Consider the following 12,204-nt stretch of genomic DNA (forward strand, 5'->3'; position numbering starts at 1 on the left):
ACATCTTTGAATTGTGGTGTTGGTGAAGAATATTGAATATACCATGGACTGCCAAAAGAACAAACAAATCTGTCTTGGAAGAGGTACAGACAGAATGCTCCTTTGAAGCAAGGATGGCAAGACTGAGTTTCACATACTTTGGACATGTTATCAGGCAGGATCAGTCACCGGAGAAGGACATCATGCTTGGTAAACGAGAAAGAGGAAGACATTCAATGAGATGGACTGACACAGTAGCTGCAACAATGAGCTCAAGCATAGCAACAATGGTGAGGATGGCGCAGGACCGGGCAGTGTTTTGTTCTGTTGTGCATAGTGTCACTATGAGTGGGAACCGATTCAATGGCACCTAACAACAACAATAGAATTATGATAAGGTTCATGCTAGGACTGAAGTTTTTAAATTTATGCTGTGAGTTCTAACGATGAGGAATGAGATGGCATAGTCCATGTACCCAAGAAGGCATTAAATACACAGAAACAAATTCTTATTTCATTATTTGTCACTACTACTATTACTTATAGTAAAAATATATATTGAATGTGTTTATCTAAGATATATTTCTCCTACTCTGAACTGGTTGGTTGTACCTTCTTTATTAGTCGGACCTCTCTCTTATTGTCAAAAACTAACAAAAATATCCTTAGCCTTCAGTTTTGAAGCTCCTTCCTTACAGCTCTGTCACACTCAAAAAAGTAACGACAACTTCTCAGGGTTGTAGGGCATTGCTAAGCATCACCCCAGCAAAGATGGGGTAGATGTGTAGACTACCCTGGTGCCACGAAGTCTGAATCAGAGAGGAATCCACCAGATGGGCCAGTGAGGGCAAGACAGAGGCCAGGCACCGGGAGGTTGCTGGTGGGGTAGTGGCTCGGTCCTGGCACAGAAGGAGCCAATCAAGTCAGAATGGGTTGGGAATAAGGCAGAAAGAGAATTCAGAGTCAGAGAGGCAAATAATTGGGCCAGCATGGATCACGCTGGCAGATGCTGCCTAGATATAGTTTTGCAGAGTTAGAAATATTTAGTACCTAATACCCCTAGAAATTAACAATGAATTGATGCTCTGTCATCTAAAAATATTTGAATAGATTAAATAAATAAGCCCTCCCTCTCTGCTCATAAAACCTACCTCTGCCAAAATAAGGTGCCAAGGGCTTTGTTTGTCCCTAATGTACATGACAGAACTGCATTACAGTTCTTCATCTGTATGAACAGATGGGGATAAATTTATGCATGCTCAAATAAGTGAAATAGTATTTCCTTGAGAGAGCTTTCCCTGACCCCACAGACTAGTTTAGGCCTTCTTGTTGTACCTGAATCTATTATCCTGTGTTTCTCCTTCCTAGCGTTTATCACAACTAACTACATATTATTACTCTTGGTGCTTCTTTTTCTATGGGATGTCCTGCCTCTTATTCACAGTTGTATCCCCAGGGCTTATCCCTGTGTAAGGTACACAGCAGTTGCTCAAAGCTGGATGAATTAAGCACATCAGGTTAATAAAGTTCTTTTGGTTTGATGAGACAGACTATAAAGAAGGACAAATTATTTCTAGTATTTATCTTCCAAACGCAGTGAATATGTCCCTGCACTTGGTGAAGCCTTGCCAGGTCCCTCAGGAAAAGGGAGATCCTGTTTTCTGTTACTCTTACAGCCCATTATACAGATATCTATCTTCCCAGTTAATTGCAATTACTGTTTTATGTCCTTTTCCATTTGAGTGTGATATCCTTGAGGGAAGTATATTTGTCCTTCCTTTCACAGTGCCTAAGACAAGACCTGGTATATAGTAGGCTGAATCAGTTATTTATTAAATGTTTAAAGGACCTACTTATGGGCAAAACCTTCTAACCTTAATTTCTCTGAAGATGAATACTTTTAGATATTTTCAGTATGAACCAGAAAGCAGGAAATAATTGGTGTGTTGCTTAAGAATACATGAAAACTGGAACCAAATGATACAAAGTGAGCTATCTCTTTTAAACTAAATTCACTCATTTATTCATTTAATGGAGTCCCTAAGTGGCACAAATGGTTAAGTACTCAATGACCAGCTGAAAGGTTGGCAGTTCGAACCCACCCGGAGGTGCCTCAGAAGACAGACCTGGCAATCTGCTTCTGAAAGGACACAGCCTTGAAAACCCAATGAAGCAGCTCTATTCTGCCTACATGGGGTCTCCATGAGTTGGAAGTGAACAAATGGTTTAGCATTCAGCAGTTTTTTGAGGGGCACCCTCTCTGTGCTTGGCACTGTTCTAACACCGAAGATGCAGCACTGAACAAAGACATAGCAGGGGAAACATAAACAAACATAAAATGATACACGCTTAAAAAATAAAGCAGGGAATTGGGATGGAGAGCGACAAACACATGACACTCAATAATAAGAAAAGAAATAAACATCGTTTGCTTCAGACATTTCAGAAGCCCAAAGCACTCTTACAGTATAGAAAAGGAGAAGCACAAATTCTAGAAGTCCAGGAAGGCTTTCTATTACACAAGAAGAGGGCAAAAAGAGGCAGGAAAACATGTAAGACAATCTGCACACAACCCATCCTCATTAAAAACAAACACATATGTGCATGCATGCACGCACGTGTGTACACATACACCCCTAAACAAAATCACTCTAAGGCATAACAGACCAAACAAAACTTGTCATGGAAAAGGGCATGGGATTCAAATACATCCACAAGGAAAATGTCCTAAGACTCTCATGTCAAAAGTGATAAGTGGTACAAGGATTGTTATAGTCAGCCAACGAAGTTCAAATCACACAATGAGGTATGGAGCATAAAAGACAAAAAAAAAAAAAAAGAACAACAATACGTATTAGTCTAAATATCTAGTTACTTATATAATGGCTGAGGTATATTAAGTGATAATGGATGTCTGCATAAGGAAGAAAGGCAAAAAGAAAGAGAGGGAGTAATATTAATTAAAATGAAGTGGGATAGTCCTGATTTTTAGTTATGACTGGGATGGACTGATGAAACAGTCCAGCTCTTGCATCTCAGTGGGTTAAAGGATGTCCCTTTTCCTGTATTTACTAGCCAGCCACAGGGTGCTATTTGTCCACCTGCTGGGTCCCCTAGTCTCATTTAGGGCCTGATTATGCTTGGAGAGAAGGAGTCTGGGAAGAGACGGGGTCTCTCTTGCTTCTGCCAGACTTCCAGCCCACACTGGATGCTGTTTTGCGCATCATGGCAGATTTGTGACTCTGTTTTTGGCGATGGCCATGTTCCTCCATCTGTATCTTTGCCACACACTCTGTCTCCATCTCCCACTCTGATCAGAGAGCTGCTGGGGCATGTGTCACTCCCCATGTGTTCCACCCTGGATGCCCTGCCTATCATGGCCTTTCTGATTGTTGGCTAGCAGATATCATATCACTCATAGCAAGTGAGAGTATGCCCCACTGAGAAATGCTCAAGGCCAAATTCCATATCTGGCAATAAATGAACTGCAAATGAATTCTACTGGCACGTTTCTCACCCCTCAGAAACATCTGCTCCAATCCCAAGTGACAACTGACCTTTTGATAATAGTAAATATACTTTAAGTAACAAGGATAATGGTTCTGTTTTGATCAAGTTATCTTTCAAATATGGAAATTGGATGGCAGATAAATGAACAGATAACTCAGAAATACAATGCATCAATATGATGTATTATCTTTCAGATTACATTTCTTCACAAATGTTTTACAGGAGATCTGGTAAGTGATAAATAAATGATATAAATGCAAAAAATTTAGGGTACAGTTCTTTTCGATTGTGAAAAAATATATATATAGCAAAACATTTGCCATTTCAATCATTTTTACAAGTACAATTCAGTGACATTAATTACATTCACCATGTTGTGCAACCATCACCACTATCCATTTCCAAATTAGGGGACAGCTTTTAGATTTCAAAATATAAACAGTCTGTGGAAAAAATAGTCCCGGAATATGTATTTAACTTACATACTGTAAGGGGGTTTCTCTGCATGTTAAATGTGGTTGCCATTACAAAGCATATCTAGAATTTGCGGAATACATAGTTTGTGTTCACACATACGCTAGTTATGGTTTTGTGGTCCTTGGCAATCTCAGAATTGTTGCTGTTTCTCTGAATGTGGGCTTTGGAGTTGAAATCCCAGCTCTCTCATTTCTTGAGGTGTGACTTTGGGCAAGTGATTGAACCTCTTTGAGCCTTGGTTGTTGTTTTATTTTTTTCATGATTTTTAAACTGAGGTTTATGTGTTTATCTCATAAATACTGAAAGGATTAAAAACGTGTAAGTAAAAGATCTGTAGATGCACAGGGAATGTTTATTGCCTAAGCTGCCGTCCTATCCCGGTAAGAGAGTGTGTTGGAAAAAAAAAAAATCATTGTACCAAGTCCTAGCATAATGGAACGTGGTATGATTTTAGTTCTGCCCTGCCTCTAACCAGGTATTTGATCTTGGACCAGTCACTGGATCTCTGTGGGCCTAAGTTTTTCATCTGTTGAATGAAAGAGTTGTGAGGTGCTTTTCAGTTCCAGCATCTTAGCCTTTATGATAGAAGCTGACAAGAGAGGTCTCACTGAGTGAAACTTTGAAATCCCATAACCGGACTTCAATCTCAGTTCAGTTCGTTAAGCTTTCCAGGTCCCGCCCAATTTCCTGTAATGCCTCTTCTGTCAGCCATCATTCACTTTAAAATCCCATGGGACTTTGTCCTCGCCAAGTAATCTTCCCTTAAAATTAAGTGGACACAGTTTATCTCAGTGTCGTCGCATCTCCTGATAGCTCTTTTGCTTAGGTTCTTAAAGGGCAGCAGAGGCTACCCACCGAATCTTGCTCTCTCTCTGGGGTTTTCGTGTCTGACACTGAGGAAGAGGACAGGGCTCTTTATACCCTCCCCAATATTAACATCTAAGGAGCTTAAGAGTGGACTCCCTGGGTGGTGTGAATGGTTAATGTGTTCAGCAGCTAACTGAAAGATTGGAGGTTCAAGTCAACCCAGAGGTGCCTCAGCTTTCTGGTGATCTACTTTCAAAACACCAGCCACTGAAAACCCTGTGGAGCATAGTCCTACTCTGACACTCATTGGGTCGCCATGAGTTGGAGTCAACACTATGGCAACTAGAAAAAAAGCTTCAGAGGTTTCAGCCCCAGGGATTTTTTAATGCTTCCAATATTCTCCCCGGATGGTTTCCACAGTCATGAGCATTTCCAAGAAAGGCAAACATGGTTTTCATTGCAGATTTTATTTAACAGTGACCCAGGAGATTTTAAACATACAGACTATGCTTCTGGCCCTGACTGCCAAAGTCTTAGTGCTTTGCTTTAATCCCTCCTGATGGATGTGGTTGACAATCACACAACTGCAGAGAGGCTCTCCTCCCTTCTGCTTTATCACACCTTGGTGGAAATGACTGAATTAAGCTATAGACACTTCCTATGCCTTCCCAAGGATCAGGGCTTAAATGGAATCGACACCACTTGGATGACGGCGTTTTGATAATCATTCAGTAACTGGGGTAATAAGAATTTTGTGCACTGGAGCCTTCCCAGGAGTCTTACTCTAGAGGCCATATCTACCGATGCAGAAGGTGGTCTTGAGATGACACTTGATATAAAATGTAGCACCAGGTTGATGCATCTCCAAAGCATAGTATTCTCTTACATCTTTTTTTCTTCTTCTGAGTCATGGGTACAAGAGAAATGGCAATTTAAAAGAAATTAACTAAAATACTGTTCTCAATAAAAAGTAGTAAATCCATGGTGATCTCCAAGGAAGCTGACTATCACATATTTTTAGACAAACAATAGTCTTTTCAAGAAACAGATGATCAGAGCTCCTTAATATTATTATCATCACTAGTCATTAGAAGGGACATCTCGAATGACATAAGCACATCTCTCTATGTGATGGTGTTAGGGGAAAAGTAATCTCTAAAGCAAATGTAAGAAAATTTCACTGGCTACCTGGGCAGAAAAGGAGAAAATGGATTTTTTTTCAATCCACAAAAATTAATGGGGATATCTATAAATGTTTCCCAGAAAAAAATACAAATTATAAGGACAGAGTAAAATTTATTTTAAAAAACAGAACCCATGTGAAAGTATAAAAAAGGAAAAAGATATGAACTGTAAGAAATAATTTTAATATACAAGGTTGTTTAGAGCCTGGAAGAGGCAGATTAAGAGGGAGTACAATGTCTTGCAATGTCTCCTTTGCTTCAGCCGATGCGTCCCTCCTCAAAAAGTCAAGACTCAGTGTTTAATCAGAGAGTCCACTATGCATTCCGCTTTTACACTCACTGTAAGAGTTCAAAGTCCAGAAGCCCCTGAGTGAAGAGTCACAATTTCCTCCAAACTGTGCTTTTCTACCACACTGTGTTTGTCTCTTCCTTTCCTAGAAAATTCAGGACGAGCCATGCAAATGTACACATGCACACTTGCATGCAAACTACGAGCTGTTTCAATACTCCCAGGCTGGGAATCCAATGTACTGCTGCTTCCATACTAAACTAAATACTCCTCTGTCACTTTGTTGTGAGGCCAAGGAAAAGGCTTAATAGCCATTTTCTCATGCCTTGTGGTACTGGAGCTGAGATAAAATAAGGGTAAATCAGATTCTCTGCCTTGTAAATCCTCTTATCAAACAGGCTCTCTCAGCCTTTGACTCTGAGTATATGAGTCTACTCAGGCAGTCCCAGGCAGTAGGTAGTTAAGGTTTCCAGGCTGGTCAGAACACACCCTGCAGGTTTTTTTGAAGCATTTTTGGCTATGCTTTTGGATAAACAGTTCTGGAGACCATAAATTCCCCATGTGCCCACCTTTCCTAAAGACTCGGGACAGCAGTAGCCTCGGCCTGGCTCCGTTTATCCCATGTGGCCTCGCCTCAATGTGACGCTGATCTTTTCTGACAGCAAAGCACAAAAGGAGGAAATAGGAAATGACAGGTCAAACCCTGGGCAGAGTCTCTTCTCTTACATCTTTCTTGTAAGTTCCTGCAGCTGTTAAAGGTTGTGTTAATGCCCATCCACAGAGACCCACAGCATTGCAGGATGCTAGGTTTTTTCTGTGGTTAATGGGTTTGAGGATCCCAGAACACTGAGTACCAACCTACTTTTTGAAGTTGGCATCAGTTTGTCACCCAAAAGGGGTCCTGTCTTCTTTCTACTTCAGGGACAATAGGAAACGGTGTTGAAGAGAAATAAACTGTGGAGTTCCATGAAACACTGGACCAGGCACAGAGGTGCAAAACTGAACTCGACAGAGAAGGTAGAGACTTGGGGGTTGGGAATCTGACGTTTAGAACTTTCCAACCTGAATGTGTTGTTTTTTTTTTAGGTCATGGACTCTGAGAACAGGAAGGGATCTTGGAGATAATTTAGCCCAAACCCTCCTTTTAGCTGAAGATGAGGAAGTCTATAAAGGAACATGACTTACCAGAGGCCAGACAACTACTATGGCAGAGCTGTGACTGGGATACCCTGCCTCTCATGACAGACCAAACCTGAGAAAGGATGACTGCAGTGTGAAGAGAGTGAAGAATGAATTGTAGAAGTAGTGGGTGTGCTGAGTTAGACACTTGAGATCTTTCACAAAGTGGCCAAACAAAGGCAGTTCTTAGGCCATACTTTGCTAGGATTGGGCAGAAGAAAATGAATGCAGCTCCCTGCTCCCAGAAAATGTCCCTGAGCATCAGAAAGTTTCTGCTTTCTGTCCTGCTGCTGCTCACTTATTTTCATGTCTTGGAGGAAGATCAAGCACCATCAGCAGGGTTCCAAGGCCACACCAAGTCTCTGCCATTAACCTGTCAGCTATAATCAGCCCTGGTTCCTAGCAATGGCCCTCACTTGGGAGGAAAACAAAAGTAGAACCAAATGGGTGGCCATCTGTCCAATCATGCATGGAAGTAGCTGGGGCCATTGGCAATCACTTAACTTCTCTAAGTCTCAATGTTCTCAACTCAAAAATAAAGAAATTAGACCAAACACTTCCCCTAGGTTTTTTAGAATGGTGCTTTTTCTATTTTACTGGGCCATTGTGAAGATAAATTAGGCAAGGACTGTAGAATATAAGTAAATTAAAAGATGTTATTCTTATCATCATCATTTATGGAATATTCCTCAGCATATATTTTAGGGGCTAATAAGCATTATTGGTCACAGTTTTCATAATCGAAAGTTTGAAGGAACTTATTCTATAGTTATGTGTCTCCAGTACTGTTTTGTGAGATAAACTTTAGATACACTTAAAATTATATCCTATAGTTATTCCTATATTCAGGTTTTCTACATCTTCTTAAGGCATTGTTGATACATTGTCTTTTCATAGAATATTGTCAATATTATTGAGATTTAAGCATTTATTGGCACAGAATTGTATATATAATTTACATAAAAATAGAGTATAGACTTTCAAAGGTTTATGTATATTTGCTTATATATTCTTATTTCTTCTTAATTTTCTTTACTTATATTATTTTATTTGGAGCCCTGGTGGCACGGTGGTTAAGAGCTCCACTGCTAACCAAAAGGTCAGCAGTTGAAATCCACCAGCTGCTCCTTGGAAACCCTATGGGGCGGTTCTACTCTGTCCTATAGGGCCACTATCAGTCAGAATCAACTTGATGGCAACAGTTTATATTGTTTTCTTATGTTACATTAGCCAGGGGGTTGTCCATTTTACTTTTCAAAGAATTAGCTGATTGTATTGATCAATTCTACTGTTTTTTTGATTCATTAATTTCTGCTCATAGTTTTTTAAAATAATTTTCCCTTGCTTCCTTTAATTTTTTAATGAAAAAAATTCTCTATAATTACAAGAAGTAATTATAGGAGAAGCTTGGCAATGATATTTCCTTGCATGTTTGAATACACAGGAAAATGACATGCTTATGAGACAGGAAGAAACCAGGATCTGATTCCAGACTAAGCCCTTTGCCTCCAAACAGAGGCACCAGTAAACCATTCCAGATAAAACCCAATCTATCCTCCTGCTTTTCTCTGGAGAATGAAGTGTGTGGCTCTGTGAGAGATGAAGAAGGGTGCCTTTTATGTGCTCTTTTATTCCCCAGGATGTTGGGAAATTCGAGTAAGACCAAGCAGAAGTTAACCTTCCTCTGGGGAGGACACACCTCTCATCGCTCTAGGGCTGGGTGTACTCAGTGCAATCTAATGCTCTTTAAACTGAGGAAGTTGGTCTGTGACCCTGAAGAGAGTAAAGATTGGCTTCCAGTTAAGATGTTCAATTTTCTTATTCTCCATGTTGTTACTCCTGACTACTTAATACACGCTGGGCACCGTGCTGAGTTGTTTATATGACTCATATCTCTGATGAAATTGGCAGTCCCTTATCCCCATTTTATCTGGGAAGAAACAGTAATCACACAGCCAGGGCTTGAACTGAGGTACGTCAGGCTGCAAAGCTTGTTTTTAACCACTCTGCCACACCATGTTGTAGCTTGTGGACAGTGACCTTAATCCCTACCGCATAATTTTGTCATTTAAGGCGGAGCTTTGTTGAGCGTGGGACTCAATGATCAAATGAACGCAGAGTGCTCTATGTCCCTATTATTTCTCCTCAGAATTCATTTCCATTTTTCATCTTGCTGTTGTTGTAGTTATGTGCCATCAAGTCGATTCTGACTCATAGGGACCCTATAGGAGAGAGTAGAACTGCTCCATGGGGTTTCCGAGGAGTGGTTGGTGGATTCGAACTGCCGACCTTTTGATTAGCAGCCTGAGCTCTTAATCACTTCGCCACCAGGGCTCCTTCTCTATCTTAAAACAAGGAAAACATTTGCATAGAAAACAACACTTTGCCTGAAATCTGAGTAATCGGTATATTCCTCAGCATGTCAGTCAGTATTGCTATTACTGCCCCAAAAGAAGGCATATATTTTAGGGGCTCATCAGCAGGCAGGAAAGGAAAGAGAGTTGGGGGAGATGGTTATTAGAAGAGAAAGGGAAAGTGAGAACTGAGATCACATCCCAACTAATCTGACCTTGCAGTATGTTTACACACAGAAAAGTTTACTTTATGTCCCCCACAAAATATAATCTCATAAATAAAAATTAAAAAGACTAAGTGTTGAATCACTTTACCAGACAACACAGATCTGCAGGCTTTATGCTCTTGAAGCATTCCCCGTAGAGGATAAGCTGGCCGATTTTTTGCCTCATGAGAGAGAAAATGAAATAAATAGAGGTAAAGTTGCAACTTAATTGAGTGTAACGTAAAGAGAAGAGAGCCAGAGGCATCAAGAGTGAGTCACGGCAAACTTGGGGACAAGCGATTTCTCTCATCTCTGGCCTCTCTAGAAGTTCAGTCAGAACAGCAGGAGACGCAGGGCTGGGGGATTCCGTTCCACTCTGACCTGAGTGTTTCTATCAATGTCAGTATTTACATTCAGAGCTTCTTGTGAATATACACATCCCACAGCCTATTTTTTTCAAGGGCCACAGTAGGTGTCCTTAACACTCTAGCTAATCTCACCTGTTGATTTATGACATTCACTCATGCTTTTTAAAAAAATATTTTTTAATTCAGATACCAAAAAGCAAAAGCCATCTATAAAAGACAAGACACATTTTAATGAGCTTTTCTGCACAGCTCCCCTCATTCTGTCTTGGCTGAAACAGGACACCACTGATAGAACTGCCGTTGAATGTCCAGGAAGAGAGGAAAGAGGAGACCAGGCAGAGAGGAAATGCTCTTTGGAGTCTGACAATAAAGAAGGAAGTCAATTTCTGTACTTACAATAGCAGTTGGGGTGGCAGCCAGCACACAGTAGAGCACCAGAGGGGTGATGAAGCTTTCTTCCTCGGTCCCCGGGTAAGGCTTCATTAAGTCTCCATCCTGACAGAAGAATCCTTGGATATGCACCTGAAAAGTGTCGGTGCATTCAAAGTAGTAGGCAAGCAGCACTGTCCCAGCCATGATGACAAGCTGAAAATACAGCATGGCCACACAAAGACATTAGCAGGGCTTCGGAGCAGTGCTCGCCCCACAGAGCACCTTCCCTCCATCACCCCAGCGGCTCTCCCTCCTGGGATTGGTGTTGGTGAATGTGTGCATGCCTGGCTCATGTGCTCTGGGCTCTGAGCTCTGGGAGTACATGCTTGCTTGTCTGCCTTGTAACATCTGTTATGTAAACCTTCCAGCAAATAATGAGCAGGTCCCATCTAAAAGGAGAACCACAGCAAGGCTGGATAGAGACCCAGCTTCTGCTGCTTCCCTCTCAGAGGATGCATGGAAACCAGGACAGAAAGTATCAAGTCAAAGGGCAGTGGCATCAAAGTTGGCAAGATGGAGATGTGAGATTGGTTCACAAGAAATTTCATAACTATTAGAGGTAGACTTACCTTATTGGAAAGGATTAGAGGTAGGTTGAATCACAAATGAGTGAATGAATGATTGACTAAATGAATGAATGAACAAATGGGAAAGCTAAAGCATACAGGTCTTAAGGGAAATTTTCAGGACCACACCCTAAATTACTTAATAGGGATGGAAATATAATGTAAGTAGTCTACATCGGTCATAACTTTTATCCCTTTCCAGAATGGTTTTAGTTTTATTCCAAAATGTTTTCACCAGTAAATCAAAGGTTTTTTGCTGATGATCATATTTGATTGTAGGCAAACATCCATTGCAAGGCTTAGACATAGAAGGGACACAATTATTCTTTAATTTGACTCAGAAATGCCCTAGATACTCACTGAGGTTTAGATATGGCCTTTAACAGGTACGTGGGGGTTGGGGATATGGAAATATCAACATAATTTTTCTCATTCATATTTGGAAAACACCAAAATGCCAAGATAAGATGGGAATAAAGGTAGATAGAAAATAGATCTTTGACGTTATGAAATGACAAAAATGTTAAGCTGGGAGAGATTTTAGAGATCTTTTAGTTTCATACTTTTATTTCACAAGATGAGAAAACTGAGGCCCAGGCCAGGAACTGACCACTGCTGGATTATCCAACAAGCCAACTGAACATGTGCTTAGACTGAGCATCCACATGGCAGGGAAACTACAGTGGAGCAAATGTATTTTTAAATGTTGATTTGGTCAAAGGCATCGAAGTAATCATTATGGGAAAACATCAGAACTTGGTAAAACATCTTTGTACATTTTACGTGATTTAAAATTGTTTTTTATTTGAAAGTACTTATGGGGCAGTGGTAGTTCCATGGTAGAATTCTCATC

The 12,204-nt window shown here is 40.6% G+C and overlaps 1 protein-coding gene across 2 annotated transcripts in view; it reads right to left on the reverse strand.

The window, feature by feature from the left end:
- The window catches only part of PLPPR1 (phospholipid phosphatase related 1), a 263,307-nt gene that overhangs the window by 39,939 nt on the left and 211,164 nt on the right, over nucleotides 1-12,204 (reverse strand). For both annotated transcript variants that reach the window (XR_001121460.2, XM_004372219.1), the window contains exon 2: nucleotides 10,750-10,938. Coding sequence is in view for 1 of the 2 variants with exons in the window: in XM_004372219.1 (XP_004372276.1) it covers nucleotides 10,750-10,929 (180 nt within the window). In the remaining variant the exon portion in view is untranslated. The remainder of the gene's footprint in view (nucleotides 1-10,749; nucleotides 10,939-12,204) is intronic.

This window comes from Trichechus manatus, unplaced genomic scaffold (genome assembly GCF_000243295.1).
Source record: "Trichechus manatus latirostris isolate Lorelei unplaced genomic scaffold, TriManLat1.0 scaffold00016, whole genome shotgun sequence".
NCBI classification, from domain to species: Eukaryota; Metazoa; Chordata; class Mammalia; order Sirenia; family Trichechidae; genus Trichechus; species Trichechus manatus.